The sequence below is a fragment of the Acanthochromis polyacanthus genome, chromosome 14 (genome assembly GCF_021347895.1).
Source record: "Acanthochromis polyacanthus isolate Apoly-LR-REF ecotype Palm Island chromosome 14, KAUST_Apoly_ChrSc, whole genome shotgun sequence".
In the NCBI taxonomy this organism is placed as follows: Eukaryota; Metazoa; Chordata; class Actinopteri; family Pomacentridae; genus Acanthochromis; species Acanthochromis polyacanthus.
Window position 1 is genome coordinate 39,015,662 of NC_067126.1, and position 27,984 is coordinate 39,043,645.

A 27,984-nucleotide genomic window follows, 5' to 3' on the forward strand; every position below is an offset into this window, starting at 1 on the left:
GATTGACCCATCTGCGTCCAATAAATCACAGGTGGATTTTGTTGTCGGTGCGTGGAGACAGCCGTGGAAACCAGGACAGCCCAGGCAGGAGGCGCTGACTCCTCCCCTCACTCTGCAATCTGTTACGTCCTCCTCCTCCCCCTCTCCGGAACAGCCAGCAGCAGCGCAGGAGCTGCCGTGCCTCGTCTTTCACGGAGGAGATCCCGAAAGCCGGAGTAATAGCGAAGCCCCCCGTACAGCCATGGCAGAGAACGCCGGCTTGGAAAACCACCGCATCAAGAGCTTTAAAAATAAAGGGCGTGATGTCGAGGTGAGCTGACATACCAACGCGAGTGTAGGTAGCGAGAATCGAATTACTTTTATGTTGGGGGGGGGGGGGAGGAAAAAACCGACAGTCTGTGGGCCTCGTTGGGGAGCCTGGCCCCAGCTGCAGCTGCCTGCCAGTCAGCCAGCTAGCTAGCTAAGTTAGCTAGCCGCGCTAGCTGAAGAGTTCGCCATCAAAGGTGCTACCTTGTTATCGGTATATCTCCCCTGTAATTAAGCGAGAATAGCTGTCCAGTTAGCACCGTTTGTTTACCAATTTCCAGTAGCTGATGTTTGTTAACAGCTACTAACATCCCACTCGGTCCACTGGAATAGGGAGAATTACGGGCAGGCGATGTTGCTGTCACTGGCAGCTAACTAGCTAGTTGGATGGACACCGGTCGCAGGCGAGGCTGGGCCCGACCGGCATCATAGTCTTTACATTTGACATGTTTAACAGCCAAGCCGACTCTAAATGACACAAGTGCCAACTCGCGAACGTCACACCCAGTTGTCACCGTTAGGAAAACACTGGTTTATGCTGAATTAAGCGTCTGGTCCACATCCATCCTAACCAAATATTGCCCCTCCTTGCTAGCTTGCTAACGTCAAAGCAGGCGGCTAGCATGCGATACCAGGTGAGGCAGCTAAAGCGAGCTGCTAGCTGAACCTCTAAACGGTTAGCTGGTCGGTAATGATGCGATGACCTGAGTTTTACGGTTTATATCAATGTGGAATAACATTAAAAACTAGATAAGAGTCCATCCATCAGTGAGAACAGACACCTTCTTAGACGTAGTTAACATTGCTTCATTCTGACGATGAGTAATGCTGTAATATTATCTCACATTTATTAATGGTTATATTATATGTACTGCTATTAAATGTGTGTCAGCTTCACTGCTAAGTCACACATTCTAGAAAACACCATGGGTAGATTCTGTGCTGTCAAAAAGTGATCCTCTGCCAAAAGCTGTTAGCCTTCCATGGGGGCAGTTATTCTTATGTTTCTGTGTTCTTTTGCCTCCTCTGTGCCCTACAGTATAACCAATACAGTTATTTTTACGAGCAGACTTCGCTTTAAAGGACCAGTTTAAAGGGGAACTTCGTTTTTTTTCAACCTGGGGTCTGTTTTCATATGTCATTTCATACACGTGAGTGATGGAGAAATGAATTTTCGACAGCTTAGCAGCTCATCTAGTGAAAAGTATGGGCCAAAACCGGTGTTTTGGCGTGAGCTGTCGCGCGATTTCGGAACGAGATTTGCTTTCTAGCGTCCTGAGATTTGGATACAGACCACAACAAAGAGCGATCGCCAAGTAGTGTGGAGGTTTTCGTTCACTTCTCATCTCTAGTATGTTGTGGGACACTCGTTGAGACTATCTGAGCCAGTCAGTGTGGGGAAAAAAACACGTTAGGGCGCAGGGGGGCAAGTTGCCCCATACTTTATGCTAGCTCAGCTGCTAAGTTGCCTGTCTGGCTAAATACCGGAGCTATGTCAAAAATTAATTTCCCCATCACTCACATGTATGAAGTGACATATGAAAACAGACCCCAGGTTAAAAAATAACCGAAGTTCCCCTTTAACTCCTTTAAACCGGTTTTCTTCCTGCCATAAAGTGATTGCAGCCCCCACATTGGGACTGAAATGCTCTAAATGCATCAGAATGACTTGATTTCATTCATGAAGGACATAATTCTGTATTTTAAATCCAGTAGGATAATGGCATCAGATGGTTTCTTTATTTTACATATAAAACTAATAAGTAAATCTTGTTAATTAGTCTACACAAGGATATGAAACATACATCCTAAAAATAGAAAGCAGTATTACAGTAATGCATATTATGATCCTAAATATCATGTCTTGATTACACTACTTACTTCTTACTTACTTGATTACTGTGAAACGTTTCACAAAGGCACACTTTTGATATTCCCACATACGTAAAGTTATGTGTATTTGTATGACTCATCCATATAAAAGCAGCTGTAGACGTTTATAAACTGGCCAGCACAGATTTATCATAAAGCAAACAATCTGTTTTAGGCACAGCACCTGCAGATCTAGTCTAAACCGCTGGATATTGCAGCATCATTCAAGTGACAAGTCTAATTATAATCTCTCTGACAGCATTTGTCTGCATTGCTCGTTGACATGATGACCAAAGCATTTGGTCGAGGCTGTGTTCACTCAAGCCAAGCTAAAGGAAGCTAGCGCTGTTAGATCTAAAGATGTCAAATGAAGTAACAGATATCTGGACTTGTTTTAATTATGTGTGGAATGTGTGGAATTCATCAGAAAGCATCTCTCTTAGCTGTGGGGTTTACCAACAAAGACATACTTGTGCTGAGTTGTTCTGACCTCTGGGTAATCCTCAAATAATCCTAAAACAACGGTATGTCTGAGAAGGGCCCTACAAAATCCATCAGGGTGCATGATTGAAGTTTTTCTCCCTCAAAGCGCAGATTGGTGGTTGTTTTGAAAGTTTGAGTCAGTCTGACAAGCACATGGCTACTATGACAGACAGACTGTGCCAAGTGCATTCCTGATGCTATTTCAGGCATCTCGGATGTCTGACCTGGGTCCTCTTAAGAGCCTCTGCATGAATTTGAGTTTTACTAAATGGATGACTCAGACTACAGCAGAGGGGGGAAAAAAATGCCAGTTTGGGTTTTATTTATTTAGGTCAGGCATAACAGATTGCTCTTCATTTCTGACACCGTTAGGAACAGCACTGAATTACTAAGTAGGAACATCTCCCATGCCATAGGACGTTAGCTCCTCCTCTGTTTTCATTGATACTGGGTAAAATTTGGTTATGGTTTTGGATTTATCAAGTTTTTTTTTTTTTAACAAAACTGGCACATCTTTGTTGCCTCATGAAGCTGCAAATACCATTCTGACTTTTAAGGACCTACTATGGTACCTGTGTGGGCTCCAGCAGTTTTTTTTTGTTTGTTTGTTTTGGGGAGGACGTACCTTTTCATATTTCACCAGCTCATGTTTTGGCAACATCAACCAATTAAGCTGCTTAAGTTTCTCTTGATTATCAGATTGAACTCTTGTATTTTGGGGTTTGGTTCTCTGTAAAGGCTTATTTTTGTCTGGGTCAGTCTCATGGCATTATTGTTGTTTTGCAGTGGTTGGGAGACACCTCTCTGCTCCACAGCTTCCTGAGTTATGACTGCCCTAGATTACGTAAGGGGCTATTTAGGAAGGCAACATGAACCTCTTCAAACAGTCACAAGATCTGAGACCATCTCAAACTGTTCTGGATGAACTGGAGACCCAACGGACACACAAATGCAGTTATTGGTTAAACTGTCTGTCCTCGCTCAGGCTTTTTTCAAGGTGTCTAACATTTAACTGTTGGTGGGGGTTGTTTTTGTGTGATTCAGTCACAGATTTATGCCTAAATAATAATAATAACCTTACTCTCCCAGTGTTGTTTAGGTTTTTATCATTTTAAATGGATAAGGCATGCCATTTAGGGCAAAATATACAACCTGATATCTTTTGCGCTAGTATTTTGTGGTATACATTTTTCTCACCACAGTAAATGGTTGAAATTTTCAAAAATGTGTGTATAAAAACTTTTCACTCAGTGTTTGTCTTTCTTTGTTACAGACTATGAGAAGACATCGAAATGAGGTGACAGTTGAATTGAGAAAGGTGAGAAATGCTGCACCATCTGCACACACACACACACACACACACACACACACCTCTCTGAGTATTATAAATCTGCCTCTGATTACAGACCAGTGGAATTGGATGTGTTCTGGAAATTGAAAATTCTAACAGGAATTGTAAGTTGACAGCGATTAGAAGGCAAAAATGCAAACTTTTCACATCTTAGCTGAGTTATGAGCTCATTGTTTCTGTAGAAATTTGACAATGGAAAATATCATTAAACAGCACTTTATTTCTAACTGAAGGATTTTAATCGTAGATTATACCCAACAACTTATCCTGTAGGATTATATCCATCACAGTCAGAACTAAGAAGTTGTTCTCTTAAAAGATCGGTTATGAAGGTTCGTCTTTAGTGTTTTTTTTTTCTTTATTTGCTTTTTGAGTCATGTGGTGTCAGTGTTGTTCCTTTTTAGTCTCCTGGAATTGGAAACATAGCTAGATAACAGAAGGAGAAGCTGGCCTCTGATTTTCAGAAGTTCATGCTGGACAAAGTGAGAACTATTTAAATTCATCTTTTCCAAATGATGGACCTTTTACATGAGCTGTTTTTCCCCAATAATGGACATCTATATGAGATACTGGTTCACAAGCAGAGACTTGGCTTGGTCTAGGTCCAGGGCATCACCTGTTTGGTTGGTCTATCCCTGCAGACAGACAAGCTTTAGATTAACTGAAATTTGTTGGGCATTTATGGGTTTCTGTTGTTAATTTTTTGTTATTTTGTGATTGAAATGAATTCAGCTTGCCTTCTGATAAAAGCTTTTTGTCTATCAGTTGTTGGCCATGATATGTACAGTGCATGTACATGTATGTGCAATCTACCTGCCAGTATATGGTGAGATTTTTAATAACTACATTTTTAATTATCCCCCGCCTCCACGAAGTGGAAAAGGGGGATATAGGTTTGGCCTCTGTCCGTCCGTCCGTGCGTCCGAGATGAAGGGGGCAGCTTTTCTCGGAAACTATTACAGCTAGGATTACGAAATTTAGTGTGTAGCTTCACACCATGGACACCTTGATCAAGTTCGAAAATGAGACCTGTGCGATAATATTTAACAGAGTTATGGCCCTTGATCACTGTTTTGGATATAGACTCATAGACATCACATGTGGCGGGGGATATTGATGACCATGTCGTCTTGTTAGGCATGTTATCATTTCCTAGGACGCTAGCTTGGGTTTGGTATTATTGTCACCCAAACCGGCAGCACGTTAACCAGACAGCAGTTGTGTTTCGTTTGTCTTTAGACAAATGGAAGAGAAAGATAATGTAATCACTGTAATATGACAATGTAATCACTGTAATGTAATCACTGTAGTATAACAATGTAATCACTGATTACATTGTTACACTGTAGCCCAAATGGTATCACTGCATCTATACAGAAGGCATAGCACGAGTAGCACGTTGACAGACCAGCAACAGCTTCGATGCTCCTTCTGTCGACACAGAATACATGATGGCGCCGTTTTTAACTAAAAGACGATTAACTGGAGGCCGGTTGACAGTCACTGTAGCTTCATGTGTAAGATGCAGAAAGACAGACAAAAAGTGAAAGAATATGCTTCGGCTTTCCGGTCGCAGAGAGCAACTAAAGTACAAGGGGTGTCAAACATGCGGCCCGCGGGCCAAAACCGGCTCCCCAGAGGGTCCAATTCGGCCCACAAGACGACTTTGTAAAATGCAAAAATTATAGAGAACTGCAAATTTTCAATTTGTAAAAATATAAATTTAAGCTAATTTCTAGACCATGAGAAGTTGTTTTGATCATAAAGTAAAATACTAGATTACTCTTTTATCATTTTCTCATTTTTGTAATATCTTGTCTTGTTTTTGTCTGACTTTTGTTGCTTTTCATGATTTTGTCGTTTCGTGTTTCCTTTTTGTCTCACTTGTGTTTTTTGTCTTATTTTTGTCATTTTGTGTTTTGCTTTATTCATTGTTTTTGTCATTTAGTGTTTCCTTTTTGTCTTACTTGTGTTTTTGTCTATTTGTCATTTTGTTCCCTTTTTTGTAATTTTTTGTCTAGTTTGTCCATTTTTTTGTCTAAATTCTCTCTTTTTTTCATGTCATTTCTCATTTTTGTCATTTTGTCTCGTTTTTATAATTATCTTCTTTTTTTAGTCAGATTTTTGTCATTGTGATCATAAAGTAAAATACTTCATCATTCACTTCCAGATCTTAAGAAATGTCAGGTTGCTCATAATGTTTTGTAAAAAGGCAGTTAAGTGTGAACACTTTCAGAATGCAGCTTTTTGCACAAAAACAAAGGAAACAATTGGAGTTGTCGTTGCGTGTCGGTTGCTGTGCTGTGGTTTTACTGGTCTGGTCCACTTGAGATCAAATTGGGATGAATGTGGAACCTGAACTGAAATGAGTTTGACACTCTTGGTGTAGACAGTTGGCTTGTGTTCCATCACACACATGTGAGACAGGCAATGAAAAATGCATCTGAAGAAGCTGTACATTTGCTTTTGCTGCTGATGCTGTTCCTGCACGGTGGGCTGTTCCAGGCAGTTCCATCAAGATGTCAGAGATTTGTGGACCCAAAAGACCATTTGAATTTGCTCTTCTGAAAATTGGAAATCCTTTTGTGTATTTTCCAATACAATGGGATGTAGTTGTTATAAACACTTGCATGTGAAGAGCAAAATTAGCAGAATACAACAGGCTCCGGGGTGTTTTTCCCCAGCATGTCTGCTATTTCAGCATAGTATGTTTTCAAATGACGTTGAACTGCAACAATGGTTGGACGAGGGTCAGACAGTTGGCCTCACAGTTTTGATGGAACACTATTATCTGACCTGAAAACATGAATATAGTTTGAATTGCAAATTGTCATTTTGGTTCTCTATTTTGCCCTGTGGACCCAAAACAAATGAGAGGATTGTTTGGGGTATTGGTGTGTTAAATGACAACATGAATGCATCCTGATTGACTAAATTACGACCTCTAGGCATCACACAGCGCTGTTGTCATTGCTTCTCTGCCTTGTGCATTCATTCACAGCATTATTTCTACTGAGCTGGCGTCGGTTTGGGAGTTCTGTTTGCATTTATCCAGTTATTGCTCCGCTGCATCTTCATTCAGAGGCATTGTTTGAAGAGATTTATTCAGGTTGATTTGAACTTATTGCTTTCAGTCAGCTTCTGCCAGCAGCAGGGACTTAATCAGTGAACACGAGTAAGCTGGTTTCATTGTTAGCAAAGTGTGCTATGTGAGCCATGCCTACAGAGGGATATTAATCTCTTGCAAATTGCTCTTTTAACGCTCCTCCGTTGGGTCATTTGCACTTGCTAAGCCCCAGAATGCTAACATTGAATGTGTAGCATCGGATAATTAATACTGATGTTTCTATGAGTGCATTTATCTTTAATGCAGATCCCCACCTTGCAAAGTCAGGTTTGATATTAATAGAATTTTTGTGATCGCACGTCTCCAGAGTCAGAGGGAACCAGACCTTGACTTCCACATGTGATATGACACCTCGGGGCTGCTTCACCGACGCTCACTCTGAGGCGCTCTTTGTGAACGCTGACAGTGCCTGATGGGATATTTCTTGCAAATACTAATGCTTTTTTTTTGGTTGGAATTGTGAAGAAAAAAACAGTTTCTTAAAATAGCAGATACAGTACAGGTAGATTTGCACGGACTAGAAGCAGATCCTGAAGCAGCTGCAAGGTGAGATCCACAAATTGTAGCTGCGTGTTGTCAGTCATGTGTGGAGATCTTTGCAAAAAGCAGCAGCTTAGTTTTAGTTTAAAATGTAGGTCTGAAGGGTTTTAATGCAGTTTAACCTCTTAAACTTCAGTGTACCGCCGGCGGTACACCTACTAATTTGCATAGGAATTTCAAGAATGTCCGACGGCTGCAAACACGATTATACAAACACTATACGCCGATGGAAAGCTTAGATTCTCATGAATCCGCCGGTATAAACCACTTTCAGATGTGATTACCACAGCGGGTGAGAAAAACACATTTGTCCGACAAAAACGAATATTCATCCATCCGTTCTCTATACACGGCTTCAACGCACACAGCGCGACTCACATTTCCGGGTTCATTATTACACACAGATGAAAATATTCCACAAAAAACGGCCATAATCCAACCTTGGACATCCAGACAACACAAGCCAGTAAACTGTTTTGTCCAAAACATGTCTTGAAGACGGTATAAAATCCACGAATCGGTCGTTTTCAAGGAAATGCACCTCGCGATGTGTGTCCAATATTCCCTGTATTTTTCGTAATTTTTTTAAATTTAAAAATAGAATATTAGCGATTTTTTTATTTATTTTTTTTGTACTGAAAACGGCTGGAATTGACTGCAGCTTAAAGGGTTAACAGCAGCTGAGTTGTACGAGCTTTGAAGAAATCGGTTTTGTCGTGCACGGTTAGTTATTGGTTACATGCAGACGCAAATAAAACTACCGGATTACATCAACATGTGTCACACTAATTCAAGATGGACATTATAATGGTCCAGACCTTTGCTTTAATACATTTTCTCTGACTGGACCTCTTTGAATTTTAATTGGATACCCCTGATTTAAATGAATCTTTTCCAAGTGATGGGCCTGTTTTTTCCCTCCCAAAAATGAATATATGAGATACTGGTTCACAAGCAGAGGCATGGCTTGGTCTAGGGCACCCGAACTTGTGATTTTAATTACCTCAAGCACCACCGTAGTTTTGTCCTGTTTCGGTGATAGTCTGAAAATGCTGGTAAACAAAAGGTAGATGGCTGGAGAACAGTGGCGCAGTCAGGAGTGTTGAAGCATGAAAACGTCAGAGCTGTGGGGAGCTGAGGTGGTCTCAAGTCTAGCACATTCCATTTAGCTGGATCAGAGCAGCGAGAAGCACTGCACTAGCTGATTAGTCATCAGTGACGCACATCAGCATGATGCACAAGAATGTAGGGCAAGGGAATCTCCTCCTACCACTGACTCACATGCCCTGTACATTGATCCCAGAGGAGTATGGGCTTGATGGGATTGCAGTGTTTAAAGGTTACAGGGTTAAGGTTCACCGTCCCTTATAGAAGAGTGTGTGTTTGTTTGCAGCCTGCAGGCACTTTTCTCTGGATTAGAACTTGGTTTTTGATGTGAAGCTGTGCTCCATGAAGTAAAAAGTTTGCAAAATAGTTTGTGAGGTAGGCCTAGATTGGCCGTTACTTTAAGAATTCATGAATGCATTAATGAATACTTTCATCCCCACCCCTCATCCCTCTTCTGTCTTTTATCCTCTTGTCAGAACAAACGAGACGAACATTTACTGAAGAAGAGAAATGTCCCGCAGGAGGAGAGTCTGGAGGACTCTGACGTCGACTCAGACTTCAAAGGAGTAAGTGTGGGTGTGCGGTGGGTCTGTGCTTCAGTGGGAGAGATGCTGGGAGACGGGAAAGTCTGGGTAACCAAGGAGTTAGAATCCAGAGGGCAGCCTGTTTCATTTACAGTGGATGGAGGATTTTCAGACCCTCTTTAAATGGATTCAGACACATCAGTGGGATCTCAGTCAAATAAGCTTGTGATTTTTCAGTTTTTGCTTATTTTATTCCTTGTATTTGTTCCGATAGCCGGCATTGATTTCAACCTAGTTTGTTAACTTAGTTTTCTAGTTGAGCTTCATTAAAAGGTAATCCTCCTAAAATAGGCGGTTTCACATCACTAGGTGAGTCACAGTTCTCATGCATTGCAGGGAGGATGAAAGATCTTTCTGAAGATTGAAAACTCTGAAATAGTGCAATGTCTCGCAACAGGCCAGAAAACCACTGATATTTTGCAAAACTGAAGAGATATCATCAATCTTTGAAAAGATTTGAGTGAATCTGAACGTAGGCCAATTCTGTCGGTTAAAAACTTTCCCTAATAACCTTCTATCACAGAAGTTATTCGTATTAAACGGGCAGCTGTAGAAAAGAGTGTTGTGCAGTAAATGGGATTTGAAACTGCTTCATCCTCTTGATGCAGGATCCTTCAGAGCCTGGACGTTTGTGCTTAAAGCTGCGTCTCAGCCACCCTTAAAACGTTCACAGTGGACTCAGAAATGCAAGAAATCTTATTTTGAAACAGTTTTAATTGCTGATGAAAGCTGTGTTACAGTGGATGGACCAGATGGTTAAAAACTGCAGCATCTATGAGGGGATGATCTCAGCTGTTGGTGCCAAAGTGATCATTTTAAAATATGTGGTGCTCGTAACAAAAGCTTTTCTGCCATGATAGGAAAGAAAAATTTTCTTATGAGGCAAAATCATTTTCATGGCAGACAATATAACATCCTATAATGTCCAAAACAACACTGACTCCTAGGTCGCTATGGGAATATTTGGAGGAATATCATATTGTTCCCACAATCATCGTTAAAATGAACTTGTACGAATGTGAGCAGCAGGACAGCTTCAAACAGGAGCTGTGGGAGGCCTCTTCAAATGAAATACAAGCATGAGCTTTGTATGAACCCTCAAGTTTATTGGACTAGAACGTTGTAAAGACGGTATCAGAGAGAACAAACTGATAAGAAACTTTCTGTTCATGCAGGTAAAGCAGGTTGTAGTTTGAAATTCATTATTGCAGGTGTTTTCAAACTGAATTCTGCATAGTGTTTGGGAATCCAGCGGCTGTATAACACGGGGTTTTGTGGTATGTAGGTAGTTTTATGTATTTAATATTGTGGCGAGCTGCGTTGAAGAACAACTGGACTAAGGATATCTGCCTTTTATGCGGTCTGCAGCTGGCAGATGCTTTTATTTTGACAGCACCAGTATAGAAAATGTGACAGGAAGTGACCAAACACTTCACACTCAGGGTCCTGACAACAAAACACTAAACTAACTAGGCTGACTGCACCACAAAAACACAATAAAACACAAACACTAATAGCACTGTAACACTAACATAAACCACAGTAATGACAGCTAAACCCCCAAAACGCTGAGCTCCCATGGTGCTTTGCTGCACAACAGCTCTGTCATAGCGAGCAGCTGTGCCATCTCTGCATTAGTTTAATTATTTTTGCGGTAAAATAGGCATTTTCTAGCATAAAAAATTGAAAGCATTTTTAAAAAATTGTAATTAAAATGTATTAAATTGAAATAAAATGCATAGCTTACTGCATTCAGCATCTGGCTTCGTCCATTTCACACAGACGTCTGATCGCTGCCCGTAGTGTTGCTCTGCGGTGTGTGGAGAGGGTTTATAAAGGCTGAAAATATGTATAATTAATAAGATAACTATGGTTGCTACATTGCAGGTTTTTGCATATTGTGGGGTCGTTGGGAGCGTAACCCCCGCTATAGCTGAGGGACCGCTGTAATGCATTTTGAGTTGTAAATATAAATACATGGATCTGTACTACAAGTTTTAGACACTTGAGATGTTTAAATAATTACTCCTCACACAGCAGCACGTCCCATCCAGCAGCATAAGACCGCTACACCACGCATGCATCCAGCAAAGGCCCGAAAGAATAACAAGAAACCTGATCTCAGCATCAACAAGTCAGCCTGGGTTTACAGAAACAATGGAAGTGTCTTAAATCCACTGAACAGTGACAAGCTGTCAAAGGCACTAGGAGCAATCTACCTGGAAATTACTTCACAAAGCTGCACGTTAAGACAGTTTTCTTTCTGTTTGTTGCACTTTTGATGAATTTAAGTGATGAATCAAAATCGTTCTTGGAAGTTTGTAAGCACTAATGCGTCTGAAGATGAAGTGTGTGACATTTTTACAATGCCTTTGTAGATTTAAAGAAAAGGGGGGGTTGGGGGATCTGTAGCATTCCTAGAAGAAACTCCTATTTTCTGAGATTAATGTCTTACATTTCCGAAACCACAACTGAAATCTCCGAGGTTACCGTTAAAAGTTTACCAGCAAACATCTTGGAGGACGATGAATGGACCTCATCACACCACAGATGCTGACACTTGCTGCACATTGTGTCTGCTGTGGATAAACGGATCAAATTATGCTGCAACTGGATTTAAACATAAAGAAATGCTCGTGATTCCAGCCTGCAATTATCATAATTATCTGGACTTTGAAGAGGCGTTGCTTTAAATTGGTCCTACTGAGAGGAAAACAGCATTCTGATATGGATGAGGTCATTGTTTGATACTGCTGCAGTACATGCATTGCACATTCTCTGTTTACTGGGGGGTGAGTGTTTTTTCTTGTGTATTTGTTTTTTCAATCTTGAGGAATTAATTTTTTTCTTGCAAATTTATTGCTTCATAATCAGACAATATTTATGCTTTTTTTTTCAAATCAGTTTTTTTTCTTGTAAATGTACGACTTAAATCTAAGCGAAAACCCACGTTGTATCTACAGTGTCTTCTTTTTTTTTGTTGGATGTTTTTTTTTTTTTTTGCCTTAAAATATTGCCATGCATTCAAACCATTTCATCCGGTGTTTCTGTTGTAGGTGTGCATGTTAGACATAGAAGAGCTGTCAGAGTCTCATGTGAGCTGTAGTTTAAAGCACCTGCTGTTGTCGTTTCAGATTTTAGGGTCAATACTGGTGTAGACATACGTCATACAGAAATGTAGACAATTACTCAATGCTGTAATTAAAAAAACAACAAAACAATGCTAGCCTGGAAATGAAGTTGAACTAATTTCTTTTAGCCTAATTGGATGTTTAGAGTCACAGGCAAAGGCAGTTTCCAGTTAAGTTGAAAACGACAAAAGACCAAGATGCAGTGGACAAGCTGTCAAAGTCTGATGTGTGAACGGTTTCAGAACGTGAACAAAAATTAAACTTATGCTTTAAAACAGGGTCGGTTAAGTTCAGTATTGTCATACCGATGCTCAAAAGGAGCTACAAACTGCTCTCTAGCTATAAAATACTATCTAGCCTGTATATACAAGAAATAAAATGTACGAATATGTAATATGTGTCTTCAGCTAGTTCTCTATTTTGTTGTTGTTGCTGATGAAGTATGCATAGCAAGTTTTTGACAGTGCTAATATTCTTCCGCTTTTCTCTTTGTGCAGCAAAATGTCACGCTTGATGCCATCTTACAGGTAAGCACTCAAGTTTTCAGTTTTGCACTGACTTTACACAAATGTCTGAGCAAAAGCATCTTTCCTGCTGGCTAGTTGTACTGATCTGCACTGTGGCTGCTTGCTCCTGCAGAATGCTACCAGTGATAATGCAGTTATACAGCTCAGTGCTGTACAGGCAGCCAGGTGAGTGGCTGACAACACACACACACACAGATACACACACTACTAGCTGTTTTTCCATAATATGTTTCTGAGATTTTTTTTTCTGCTTTTTAATCAGAAAACTGCTCTCGAGTGACAGAAACCCTCCCATCGATGACTTGATAAAGTCTGGGATCCTGCCCATTTTAGTCAAATGCCTGGAAAGGGACGACAAGTAAGTCTGTCTGCAAAGGAGTTTGTGGTATTTTTCTTTTGCTCGATGAACTGAGCGGTCAGTTGGATTGGAATGAAGACTGCTGTGCAATTTCTTTATAGATTGCTGATGCTGCTGCATCAGAGGCTTTGTATGCATGAGACCGTTTCCCACTGTGTCCACACGTGAGAGTGTGTGGAGGCATGCAGGGCAGCTGGCTGGTCCTCTCAGCACAGGCCAAGCCAAATATATCAACATTCCTGTCTCTCGGAGTCCCCCAATTCCCAGGACCTTGTGTTCACTGAGGGGGGAGAATGAATAGTAGGGGTGGAAGAACATGTAAGGAAGGAATTGGACGGGTTTTACCATGGCAACCCTCAGCAGCTATCCATCCGTCCATTCTCTATACACCGCTTTATCCTCACTAGGGTCGCGGGGAGTGCTGGAGTCTATCCCAGCTGACTCGGGTGAAGGCAGGGGACACCGTGGACAGGTCACCAGTCTGTCACAGGGCTACATATACAGACACACAATCACACCTACTGGCAATTTAGAGTAACCAATTAACCTCAGCATATTTTTGGACTGTGGGAGGAAGCCGGAGTACCCGGAGAAAACCCACGCATGCACAGGGAGAACATGCAAACTCCATGCAGAAGATCTTCTTGCTGCAAGGTGAAAGTGCTAACCACTACGCCACTGCCTCAGCAGCTAGCATCACGTTAATGTGGAATCAAAGCTTGTATTGGACATCTGTTGTTTTGACATTACTGTAGTTTAATGCAACATGACTTCATTGAGAAAATAATGGTCAGAAAGCCAAGTGGGCCCAGTTTGACCTACAGCTTTACCAGGGTTTCTGCAGGGCATTAAAAAGCATCAATAGTCACTAAATTGATTTTGTGGAAAATTAAAGCCGTAAAAAGCATTTTTTAAAAATCATTAAATTTGATTCTCGGCGGCATTAAAAATTCTTTCTGCAGTTTTCAAGAAAAATATTTGACAATAATAATATATAGTTATAGACTGCGATTAGTCAGATATGTGCATCTGCGTAAACACGCTGAAGCGTTGCGATAATTGTTCCGGCCGGTGGGGTACAATTACCAGAAACTGCATGCTTTTAAATTGACCGACAGGCTGGAGCAGGAGGAGGAGAGCTGGGAAATGAGGAAATGCAAATTCCAGAAAAATGGCTGAAAAAAACAAAACGTGGATTTCAGAGAATGACTGCAGCCTGCTGGTGGTCAGGGGTGGTTTCCAGATTCAGAAATGGTGAAATGTAGAGACAGTTTTCACGTAAAAACATCTTTTACAACCAAACAAACCTGTGTAGTTTGAGTTCACGGTCATGGCATTAAAATTTTTACAGTATAGCATTAAAATGGCATAAAAAAGCATAAAATTTGACTGACTTCTGCAGAAACCCTGTTTGCACAGAAATGTGCTGCATGAAAGCCAGCACCACTTGAACAAAAGCAGTCTAAGGTTCTGACAAGGCAGAAGTAAATCCATCCACAGGTAGCTACAGTTTCTGGTTACAGCGCAAAGAACACCACTCCCTGTTAACTGTTTTACATCACAGCTGAAGAAGGTAGAGCTTGAGGAACCAGTAGGACCTCCACGTCGTGGTCGGTTGCCTGATGAAACGTTTAGTGGGGTAGACCATCCTTCACCACAGTTTACTAGCATTTGGCTCGTGGGTGGTGTGAGGATCGCTTGGAAGTGTGTGATTTCTAATATTTTGTGTCGCATCAGTTTTTCGTAAAATCGTTTCATGATGTTCCGCCACTTTAAACACAGCCTCAGTTTGCAAAACGGTTCGATATCTGGAGTCAGATGTGTTGTCAACCACTCAGACTGTGTGTGGTTGACAGTATGTAGTTATTATGAATCTATTTGCAAAGACAGTAATGCTGTAGAACAGAACGCCCACATGAGCAGCGCTTTTTCCTTTGAGATGTTTAGAGCTGGAAGGCCACAGACGGACAGGTGTATTGTCTTGGTGGTTGGTGCTTGGGGGGGAATACAAGAATGAGCCCTGGAAAAACATGGAATACAACTGGAAATGTACAGGCTATGCACATCTATGTTTGCCATTATTCATTTCCCCCTTTCTGTCCCATCTGCTGTGGAAATTAAACGAGTTTAATTTCGCTGGTTTTGTTTTCTTTCTGTCTTCCAGTCCCTCTCTTCAGTTCGAGGCAGCTTGGGCTCTGACCAACATTGCCTCTGGGACGTCAGCGCAGACACAGGCTGTGGTTAAATCCAGTAAGTTGACCCCACATTCTGTCTTTCCCCAGTGTTACCCCTCCAGTCTGTGTTTATACACTGTCTGCAGTCTGCCAAGCAAGCATATTTATTTGTTTCTTCACTCAGTGAGGCACAGTTATTCTTTGGATGTTGGCTTTCTTTCAAAGTAAGAGCGCACTGTTATCTAATCAGAACAACATGACTGCATAGTGGAAAACATGATCAGCATTCATGAGATTAGCTGGCAGTTACAAACTTGTCGCAATTTAATGTCCGACTAACAAATGTCACATATCTTAAACATACCCTAAATCACACATTGAGGTTAGAAGCCAAGCCGGTGACAGAGCCAATAAAGTTTTTTCCCAAACAAGACGGCCGTGTCCTCTGTGAAGGTTTTGCAGCTGAAAATGTGCTGTTAGCTTTAAGAGTTCATTTAAACTGAATGTTTCACTTGTCCTAATGGGCCTCTTTTTTCCCGTAACTGACAGTAAACAACTTTTCTTGTTATTGAAAATAATAAGTATGGCCAATTAGGAAGGAATGTTTACAATTTTTCAAAGCAAAAATCTGTTTGTTGTTGTTGTCTAATCCTCTACTGTTACATCCCTGAAAGTCAGCAATTAAACAAGTTTAAATATTAAATAAATACTTATTTATAGGCCTCATTAGCCTCAACTGTTGCATATGGTGACGCGGTTTCCACACGAAAAGTGTAGCGCTAGCAGCACGTTTAACAGAATAACGGAGGTCGATTCATCTGTGAGTTTACAGAAAAGCATTCAGAATCTAAATGCGGTCTAAATTTTAGATGTAGTGTTAAGCACTGGACAGAGCCCAAGACACAATGGTTGTAGTTATGTACGTAAATCGAAGAAAAATAAGCTGGAAGCCTTCTGGCCACAGCTCTGTGCGTATACTGCATGTGACGCGCAAGCTGTTAGACCGACGGCGTAGATAAGTGCACTAATTAACACAAAGGCCTATTGTTCTGTCACACTCAGAAACGCAGCTGAAGTGCTTTATTTGTAGATACACTGTTTGTTTTTAGCTTGTTCACGATCCACTGTAACTGGCAAAGGAAGCACCAAATGTCTGTAAAATTAGCTGCTTGTGTGGCGGTTCTGTGGATAATAACCCCCCACCGTCCCCCAATAAGCGTCATTTAGTCTAGCAGGCGTGTGCACGTGTTGCCAGTGTCACGACTAGTAAGAACCGTTCAGAAAACGAGTTCACAATGACTTACAGGGTCACAAATTTCAATTCATCTCCATGGAAACGCATGAGGTGGTATGTTCATTCCATCCCCTTGCAGTAAAGGGTTGGACAGAGCAGGCAGAGGTTTGGATCTGATGGTATGTGGAGAAGTAGTCGCACAGCATTGGATTCATGTTGAATGTAACTAGGAACGTGGTTGTTCTCAGTGTCTGATATGTTAATGTTTGCAGGGATGAGAATTTTCCGCGGATCCGTGGAATTCCGCGGATTTTATCATTGCCAGGGTCATTCTTGTGAATCGTCTAAATTCGAGGAGAAAATTTTTTTGGGGGGTGAGGTATGTTTATGGTCGGCGAGTCCTAATATCGAACGGCTGCTAATATCCACCGCGCTGAATGCTAACTGCCACTCAGTGAGAGCAGTCATGTACAGTACTGTAATCGAATCACCATGAAGTGCAGAGTCCAGGGATGGGAATTTTCCGCGGATCCGCCGATTTCATTTCAAGTTTGAACACTTTATAGTCGCTGATACTCCCGCGAGATGGTAACGACGTTAACGATAGCTTGTTAACGACGATTGTAAACGGCCCCACCCCCCGTCAACAACTTTCCACTGGAATCAGAACTTACTGATCCCATCCCTGTGTTTGTGCATCTAGATGCAGTGCCCTTGTTTCTGCGACTGCTACACTCTCCTCACCAGAACGTTTGTGAACAGGCTGTATGGGCTTTAGGAAACATTATAGGTAAGTGTCGCCCTCTTACAGAAGTGTGTACACCGTTTGGAAGCAGAGATGTGTTGACCTGCATCTGCTTGCCCAGGTGATGGTCCACAGTGCAGGGATTATGTCATCTCCCTGGGCGTGGTCAAGCCCCTGCTGTCTTTCATCAACCCGTCGATCCCCATCACCTTCCTCCGCAACGTCACCTGGGTCATCGTTAACCTCTGCCGCAACAAGGATCCCCCGCCACCCATGGAGACTGTGCAAGAGGTGGGTGTGTCTGCGCGTGTGCTCGTACGCCGGCTTTCATGTGCCAGACGGATGGATGCGTTTCTTTGCCGCTGACTGTGACGCTGCAGGCTGAGTCACAAAGAAGCTTCCGCAGCGCCTTTTCGGCAGCCAGATCGGCCTCATCACCCAGGAGGATTTCTGACTTTAAAGCTCTTTTGGCATCAATTGAATTCTGGTTGACAGCTCTGTCCCTGTGTGACGCTCTTTGTCTCTTTGCACTGCCCTGTTTTTTTTTTTTTCTTTTTACCTTCATGTATCCATCTATTCCGCTGCCTACATCCAACCCACTCACAACCTACTTTTCTTTCCCTGCAGATTTTGCCAGCCCTCTGTGTGCTAATATATCACACTGATATAAATGTAAGTATCACACTCAAATGGGATTGTTTAAGTCATTTTGTGTTTGCTAATTTGTGTAGACAGTGCTGCTATATCCCCACAGTTCTAGCATCATAATTATCGTATGTGTTCTCATGTGTACTTTCGTTTAGATCCTAGTAGACACGGTGTGGGCTCTGTCTTATCTGACGGACGGAGGCAACGAGCAGATCCAGATGGTCATTGATTCTGGAGTTGTTCCATTTCTTGTGCCTCTCCTCAGCCACCAGGAGGTGAAAGTTCAGGTGAGACACTGGTTTTTATTGAGCTAATTTTGCCTTCTGTCCACACTCAGAAGACCGTCATTTTCAACTGATCAGCAAAGTAATTTCAAGCTGTCGTTGCCTTCTTTCGTCCGCAGACGGCAGCTCTGAGGGCAGTGGGAAACATCGTGACGGGGACGGACGAGCAGACACAGGTGGTTCTCAACTGCGATGTCCTCTCACACTTCCCCAACCTGCTCACACACCCTAAAGAGAAGATCAACAAGGTATTTCACCACCGCCTGCATGTTGCTTTTGTCGTGTAAGTCTGGTGAAATCTTGCAGCTTTGCATGGAAGTAGGATGGAGGTAGGTGCTCTTTAAGAACTGCAGTGAAGTTCAAAGCTCTTCTGTTTCACTGTCAGGAAGTGTCATATAACAGGAGCACGTTTGTAGTGCTCATTTACTTATTCAGTTACACAGCAAGTGAGCTTACAGTAAAGTATCTGGGGGGTTTTTTCGTCAAAAAATGCAACTGTTATTAACTACACTACAATCATTTTCCAGGCTTTTATTTTTATCTTGTCTCATTTTTACTCACTGAGCTTGTTTTTCACTGCAATATAAAATCCTGCACCTCTTTGTAAACAACTTTTTGCAGTTTGACACAGTTGTAATACTAGAAATCATTAAAAAATGAAAACGGCATACAGAAAATAGATTTTTTTACAATCATTTATTTTACAAAAATGTGGAAAACAACCTGGCATCAACATCTACAGTTGTTTTCCAAGTGCCCACAGGTGTCACCAAACTCTACATATTAAAGATATTTTACTACTTGCACCGAAGTGTGCTTCAGTTTTTGTTGTTTTGCTGCAATTTTCTTATAATAATCTTATATAAGACATGTAGAATGAATTGATTTTGATTAAATATCCAGATTTTATTATATTGGTTGTTTTTCCAGACAAAATTAAAAGCAGTACTGTGAGTTGATGGGCAAATTAAAAGTAATAAATGCTATGATTGCTTCTGCTTTTACAGGTACTTGCTATGATTTTTTTAAAATTGTTTTTAAATAGAATACCTTCCAAACTATCCAGAGCGTTTTGTGGTTCAGTGGGTTAATAATGAATGAATATTATAGTGAATAAACATTTTTAAAAGCAGTAACTAGGGATGTCTGATAATATCTGCCCATCCGATATTGGCTTAAAAAGGTAATATCGGTCAATATCGTTAGCATTTCTTCCATAGCTTCAGTTGAAGTAGTTTCTTATTTTGCGACTACAGTGTTTACATCTGAAAGCCTTGTTGTATTTGAGAATGCATCCAATGAGGCCTCACAATAAAATGAGGCGTGATGTGTTAATTCCACCACAGGAGATATGTGATGTTACCTGAAATGAGTTCAATAGCCCACAGATATCGGTATCGGTTGATATCGAAATTGGAAATTGAGAGTTGGACAATATCGGCATATCTGTTATCGGCAAAAAAGCCCATGTCGGACGTGGACTTTTGTCATTTTTGGCCCTGTGAAGGTGTGCACTCATTGAAATCCAAGCATCAACACTCTGACATGTTCAGGAAATACCCACAGTGCCAGAGTTTTGTGCTAAATCCTGGAATCATTCACATTTGAAGGAATATTTCTGTGTTGAGGTATAATGCTGCTTGTGACCATTTGCATTTGGTCTGTTTGCAGGAAGCGGTCTGGTTCCTGTCCAACATAACAGCTGGGAACCAACAGCAGGTCCAAGCTGTGATCGATGCTGGGCTGATTCCTATGATCATTCACCAACTGGCCAAGGTTTGTCCATGGTGGAAAAAGAGCTTTAGATCTTCTATTCTTTCCCCACAGATGGTGCCAGACCCTAATTTTTTATGAAGTTTAATGTTGGCGTTACTCGACACGTTCTCTTTTCATGTTTTGTAGGCAGATAACCGAACAGCTCTGATAAATGAAATGCACACTGAATTGCAAAATGGCCTAGATTTTTTTGTGCAATATGCTGTTGTAGTACATCTCAGTGACAGCCTGGCTCTCTACAGGGTGATTTTGGCACTCAGAAGGAGGCAGCATGGGCCATCAGCAACCTCACCATCAGTGGGAGGAAAGACCAGGTGAGCTGGGTTGTGGGGCCAATAATGTAGAAATTTTACGATTGTATTTAACCCTACTGTTGTCGTCATTTATGGGCACCAAGACATATCGCTCCTTTCTCTGAAAAAATACAAAAATTCAGCAAAAAAAAAAATCCCCAAATTTATAAAAATTAGCAAAATCTTCACAAAGAAAATTCCAAAAATTCCTTAAAATTTTCCCTTAAAAGTTTTATTTTAAAAAATCACGAAATTTGGCAAGATGTAAATTTTTTTTTAAAAATGTAAATATTTTCCAAAAATTCCCAAAAAGTCCTAAAAATATCTAAAGTGATTCCATATATATTAGTACAATTTCTAATATTTTCTTTAAGAACATTTTTTCTGAATATTCTTAAAGAAATTTTTCTCCTTTTTCCACCAAAAATGTTCAAAAATTTCCCAAAAATGTTGAAGTTTTCACTGTGAAAAAAATCTTTTTTTCCCCACATTTTCAAACTGTAAAACGGGTCAATTTGACCCGAAGGACGACACGAGGGTTAAATGTGTTTGCCACTATGAGGGATGTGTATATTTAAAACTATTTTATTCAAACCTTAGAACCCTATTTATCCTGCCACACATGTAAGGTTTCATAATTTCACGCTATCGTTAAAGGATGAAGCTAGGCTAGACTTGTCCAGTTAAGAAGTCATTGTGAGTGAACTGCAGTGACGCTTTCCACACTTGTAACCATGTGCCTGTGTTGTAATCAAGTATGGATGTGGTGTGTATGTGTGGGTTTGTGTAGGTGGAGTTCTTGGTGGAGCAGAACGTCATCCCTCCGTTCTGTAACCTGCTGTCGGTGAAGGACTCCCAGGTGGTGCAGGTCGTCCTGGACGGCCTCAAGAACATCCTCATCATGGCAGGAGACGAAGCCAGCACTATTGCCGAGATCATAGAGGAGTGTGGAGGTCTGTATTTAGCGGATGATTTCCATGCATTACACGACAGGTTTTTCTGTCTATTTTTTAATAATCTCCTTACAAATTTAAAGTTTTGTATGTTAAACTGAGGAAAAAAAATTATTTCCCTACCCCAAAGACGGGAGTCGCACAATTGTCGGTTTATAATTTTTCATTTCTTTAACCCTCTGAACCCCCAAAGGAAGCTGGGTTTGAATGGCATGTTACTTTTTAACTGCACCAAATATCAGAGCAAGAAACTGTAAAAAAACAAACAAACATCAACAACCACGTTATTTTTAACTTTTCAACCGTCTTCAAAGTTATTGTTCATCTTTTGGTTCCATCTGGAAAAACTAGCAAATGCATCCAAAAGAAAACATTTTATTTTACGTATACAGGAAGTCCTCGTTTTACGACGTCCTCGACCTACAGCGTTTCATCGCTCTGTCAGAACCGGTTACATGGAACTAGTTGACGAGCGGAGTGGATGAATACGCCGTCACGCGGCGCTATAAGACGGCTTTGTTTCCATTCTCTGGTTGTACTCCACCTTGGATTGTGCTACGTTCACTAACTTTTTACCTTCATTATGGCTCCCAAGCATCAGTCAGACTCTTCTGATGCTTTGAAGAAAAGGAAAGCTGTCTCCATAGAAGTAAAGTAAGATCAGGAACAGGGCCAAACAGCGACCAACATGGATCAAGTTGTAGAAACAGGTCAACATGTTGTAGCGACCCTCTGTGATGAATGAGTGAGACTTTATCTGGTTCTCTGCTGGTTTATTGAACCTTCACACAGGATGCTGTGGGCCGTAGCCAACGCCAGAATAAGTAGAAAAACCCCATAACTTAGCTCCAGAATAAGTAGAAAACCCCATAACTTAGCTCCAGAATAAGTAGAAAACCCCATAACTTAGCTCCAGAATAAGTAGAAAAACCCCATAACTTAGCTCTAGAAGAACTAGAAAAACCTCATAACTGAGCTCTAGAATGACTAGAGAAACCCCATAACTTAGCTCCAGAATAACTAGAAAAACCCCATAACTTAGCTCTAGAATGACTAGAAAAACCCCATAACTTAGCTCCAGAATAACTAGAAAAACCCCATAACTTAGCTCCAGAATAACTAGAAAAACCCCATAACTTAGCTCTAGAATGACTAGAAAAAACCCATAACTTAGCTCCAGAATAACTAGAAAAAACCCATAACTTAGTTCCAGAATAAGTAGAAAAACTCCATAACTTAGCTCCAGAATAACTAGAAAAACCCCATAACTTAGCTCCAGAATAAGTAGAAAACCCCATAACTTAGCTCCAGAATAACTAGAAAAACCCCATAACTTAGCTCCAGAATAAGTAGAAAAACTCCATAACTTAGCTCCAGAATAACTAGAAAAACCCCATAACTTAGCTCCAGAATAAGTAGAAAAACCCCATAACTTAGCTCCAGAATAACTAGAAAAACCCCATAACTTAGCTCCAGAATAAGTAGAAAACCCCATAACTTAGCTCCAGAATAACTAGAAAAAACCCATAACTTAGTTCCAGAATAAGTAGAAAAACTCCATAACTTAGCTCCAGAATAACTAGAAAAACCCCATAACTTAGCTCCAGAATAAGTAGAAAAACCCCATAACTTAGCTCCAGAATAACTAGAAAAACCCCATAACTTAGCTCCAGAATAAGTAGAAAACCCCATAACTTAGCTCCAGAATAACTAGAAAAACCCCATAACTTAGCTCTAGAATTAGCCACCGTTCCCACACGCTACTGCTGAATCTCAGCCAATCAGAGGTGAGCTAACTAAACATGGCACGTTCACTGACATCAGGTAAATCTGAAGCTGAACAATAAACATTGAAACATCAACAACAATATCAGTCTGTTACAACATTCTGTTATCTTCTAGTAAAATGATTCATACGTGCATGAAAGTCGTTGATATTCATGACTTTTATGTTGTGATGCACAGAACGCTTTGTTTACATTTTCGCCAGAGTTTTAAGTTACGGTGAGAATCGACTTTCGTAGATCAGAAGGAACAGAGCTCTGATGTAAATCAAGGACCCCCCTTTGTACATTTCTAAATGGCACAAAATAAACTGTACAGTAACCAAGTTTGTGAAAATAAAATAAAAACGGCACTCCTTAGTGCAACTGAGAACCTTTTAGTGACTTTGTAATTTCCAGCAGTCATGTAACACATTTTCAGGGAGTTTTCATTTGAACTAAACTACAAACTGTAAAAAAAAACACAAACGCACGCAAATAGAAAATAAGTATGGAAACAAGGAGAAAGCAAGGGATGTCTGTAGCATGTACAGTCAGTAATTTTTCCACATCTGAGAGCACTTTGAAAAAAGTTCTACATGTCAATTCCAGGTTTCCGTTTATTAAAAAAAGGAATTATCAAAGAAACTCATCTATCATTTTCATTTTAACTTGGTCATTCTTGGTCTCACTACTCTGTTATTTCTGCAGAGGTGCAGTATCTTCTACTGCAGTGAAAATGAGTCTGCAGTGATTTAAAAAAAAAAAATGACGGGACTCTCAAAGTGTTTGCGGTTCAGAGGGTTCACAGCTTTGTTTTCTTGCACCTCATTCTGTACTTGAACGGTGTAAAGTGTAGCAGCGAGCTCATGTTGTCTTTGTCCTTGTTTTCACGTCCTTCAGGTTTGGAGAAGATAGAAAATCTGCAGCAGCATGAGAATGAGGACATCTACAAACTAGCCTTTGAGATTATCGATCAGTACTTTTCAGGAGATGATGTAAGTTCACCGCCAGTAGATTTTATTTTATTTTTTTCCCCTTCCTCAGTCAGCAACTTACTCCAATGCGATCCTCCGTGATTTCTTGTTTTCAGATCGATGAAGATCCCAGCTTGATCCCTGAAACCACTCAAGGAGGAACCTTCAACTTTGATCCAGCTTCCAACATGCAAACGAAGGAGTTTAATTTCTAAAATCCAGGATGTTTGCTTCAACCAGTTGCACGGGTACTCTGTAATCACCCCAGACATTCATCCATCTTTCCTCCAATCTGGCAACCTGGTACCGAAGGATTTACTTAGCATCACTTCAAAACGGAAACTCGCCACTGAAGAGTTTACCCACCCCCTCCTCTGCACTGTGGGGTGTTTTTTTTTTTTTTTCCCCCTCCTCTTCTTCTTTTTAAAACGGTCATCCTTCACCGAACACTGCAACCTTTCACAGGAGTCCTGGTTGTTCGACAGGCGCCGTCACCATCTGGCAACCCGCATCAGGAGGATTGTCGGTCGTCTCTGCCAGTGCTTCTGAATATCACACAAAAATAGAAGGAAGAAAAAGCCTTCGTGGCAAGATTTAATTGCCAAATGTCAAATCTTTACAAAGACAGGAAAAAAAAACACACAAGCACATTTTCCGACACAAACACCAGAACACGCACATATACACACTTTTTGACACTTAGAATTTGTGTGCATACTTCTGTTAGGAGCCACATATCATTTACGGGGAAGAAATACTGCTGTTTGTTTGTGGTTTATTTTGTGCTCTCCCTCCCCTGGATCGTCCTCTGGTGTTACTTCACCCACGCACACCGACACACATCCACACACTGATGACCAGGCACACCAGTACCCCCTCTCTCTCTCTCTCTCTCCCAGTTTAAAGAGTTAATCCCAGAGCTAAGCCATGATTAACCACGGACCCCCGCTGCCCTCCCTCCTGGGGCAGGTGGAGGGGGTGAAAGGGCTCTAAGGCAAAAAGAGGACTCCGTGGCAAACTGACTGACGGGACTTCTGACTCGATGACGTCACTTTTTTTAACGTGACCTCTGTTGAATTATCAGACTTAAATGTTTAACAAAAAAAATCAGCAAAAATGTGAAGAAAATGCCATAATTCTCTCTTTTTCTTTCAACACGTGTAACTGTAAGACCTGCTAACTGCCTGCTTCTGATTCAGCAGAGCCGCAGCATTTTTTCTTTCTTTTGTTGTTTTAACGGATGTGAACACCTGTCACGGGAGGAAATCACCTTTTTGAGTGAAGACACAGAGACTAAAGAGGAACACGTCGGCTGTAGCGTTTATCTCCCCCTACAGGAACATCCGTGTTCTGCAGCGTGAGCTCGGGTCGTGATCCGGCGAACTGTTTGCTCCAGACTCCCCTGTAATGTGAAACTCAGAGAGGGGGGTGGGGGGTTGGGGGTTTAACAAAAAAAAACAAAAAACAACTAAAATCGTTCTGAATCGCTTATCTGACCTTAAGGTTATTTTAATTTTTTTTTTTTTTTAAAGAAAAATTGTCTCTTCAAACGACATTTCAGCTTCCTTTGGTTGAGTCTGTGGAGCTTCCTTATGTCTTTATTTTTTCTTTTCTTCAGTCTTATGCACATGTCTGAGAGGCATAATGATGTCTGCCTGCAGAAAGGGACCTACACTCATTGAAGACTAGACTTACATGAGGAGTACAGGTCCTGATCTTTAACTACTTTCGATGAAGAGGTCACATGTCATCACTCAATTTGAATAATTGTACAAAAAAAAACGTAATGTGTATCTCTCCTTGCCGTCTAATGAATATATGAATATATTTACATAAAGCCTGTACAAAGCTGCTGCAGCTGACAGTCGTTGGATGGACGATAACTGTCAAAGATGGCTTGGGAGGGTTTTTTTTTTGTTTTTGAAGCAATATTTTCTTTGTTTTTATTTTTGACTTGCATATGTATTGTGATGACATGCTGATGAATTGGAACAGGCTGGTTTTTTCTTTTTCCTCCTCTTTGTAGTGGTGACGGGGCTCTTTAAAACGTACCGTCCCGTGTCCCAGTCGGTGTGCGGGTTCGGGTTTAAGGTGTCGAGCCTTAACCCCGGCTCTGACCCTGGTCTCGAAGACTTTATGATCCCCCTGGTTGGCTGCTAACTACTTAGAAGGGGGTAAGAGCGAGGGCAGGGTCGCACCGGGGTTTTAAATATTGGGTGGGGCTGTTCCGAGCAGCCCAGGCTTGTTTTTGGGACTAGCTGTTTATTACTGAACAAAACTATAGAGAGGGTGTACAGTCATGAACTAGCAGACTAGACCGAGCCACTTTAAAGATTTACAATTTCGTTGCCTTGTATCCGAATTGGATACAAGCTTATGTTTGTTGCAAGATTTTTACTTGCTAATGAAAAGTTGTTTTAAATAAAATAATAGGAGAAAAGCAACAGACAGCGTTTTGGCCTCTGATTGTTTATATCTTTTTATAAATTTTAGATTGAATTCTTCTCTTTAAGGTGGCTCATTGATGCTTTCAACTCTTGTGCATATTAAAGACAAGAATGAGTTGAAAATCATTGTGCCTTTTGTTTTTCATTTCAACTAAAACTTTTAGGTTTTATTGAATAGAAAAGACTCAGAGCGACTGGAGAATCTTTAAAGCGGGAGATGTGGCTACAGTAAATGTGTGAGTCTCCTTGTTGTTGGAGTTTGCCATGGGAATGGTCAATGCTGCTCTCTGCTGTTGAGAGTAACTGCTCCCCTCCGATCTTATTCACTGAACATTGTAACGCAGCATTTCTCCCGCTCATTACCCCCCCCCCCCTCCCCCCTCTCCTCTCCTCCCTTCCTCTCCCTGAACACAAACCATCATTGCCATATTTCAGTCGGGGGATTTTCACATCTCCTCTCATCTCGCCCTCAGGACATGATCTGTGTTTCTGATCCTAACCAAAATAAACTTGCTGTTTAGCCGTTGGATCCTTCGTGCTTGCAAGTGTTGTGATTCACGCATACTGTAGTGGTTTTAAGCTGTGAGAGTGCATGTGATTATCTTTTGCCAACGAGGGAAACAAGCGACCCGTGTTTTTACCCCCTAAGCTCAGCTTTGTAGTTTAACCCTCCTGTTGTCCTCATTTACCGACACCAACAAATATAGTTTCCTTTTCTGAAAAAAGATTTAAAATACAGCAAAAAAATTCCCCGAACTTCTGAAAATTTGCGAAACCTGAAGGAAATTCTAATAATTCCTTAAAAGTTTAATTTAAAAATTTTATTTACAAAAATCCCCCAAATTTGGCTAGAAAAATCTTGTGAATATTTTCAAAAAAATTAATGAAAGTCTTCCAAAAAAATCCTAAATATATCTAAAATGATTACATATCAGGAAGAGTTATATTTTCTTTAAGAACATTCCCAAAAAAATCAACCAAAATCCAGCAAATTTCGCTGGATTTTGGTAGATTTTTTTTGTGAGCATTCTTAAGAAACTTTTTTTTTTTTACATCCCCCCCCCCCCACTATAAAATGTTCAGAAATTTCCCGAAAATGTGGACATCAGAAGTTTCACTGTGAATATAGTTTTTCCCCACATATTCAGACTTTAAAACGGGTCAATTTTGAGCTGCAGGACAACACGAGGGTTAAGATCCACATCGCCTCCTCTTTTTAGGTTCTCTTATCAGAGAGAAATGGAATGTGCTCTTCCTCCCGTCTGGATCGCCCTTTTTCAGGTCAGATCGATCAACGACGAACC

The 27,984-nt window shown here is 40.9% G+C and overlaps 1 protein-coding gene across 1 annotated transcript; it reads left to right on the top strand.

The window, feature by feature from the left end:
- The first annotated feature begins 129 nt into the window (after positions 1–129).
- On the top strand, positions 130–27,214 carry kpna3 (karyopherin alpha 3 (importin alpha 4)). Its single transcript, XM_022197325.2, has 17 exons — positions 130–310; positions 3,935–3,979; positions 9,263–9,352; positions 12,999–13,028; positions 13,141–13,193; positions 13,291–13,386; positions 15,551–15,636; positions 17,498–17,584; positions 17,661–17,830; positions 18,167–18,211; positions 18,343–18,474; positions 18,591–18,719; positions 20,143–20,247; positions 20,490–20,561; positions 21,331–21,493; positions 24,160–24,254; positions 24,350–27,214. Exons 1-17 carry the CDS (start codon positions 242–244, stop codon positions 24,446–24,448), a joined length of 1,566 nt encoding a protein of 521 aa, XP_022053017.1. The 5' UTR covers positions 130–241; the 3' UTR covers positions 24,449–27,214.
- Positions 27,215–27,984: the final 770 nt, after the last annotated feature.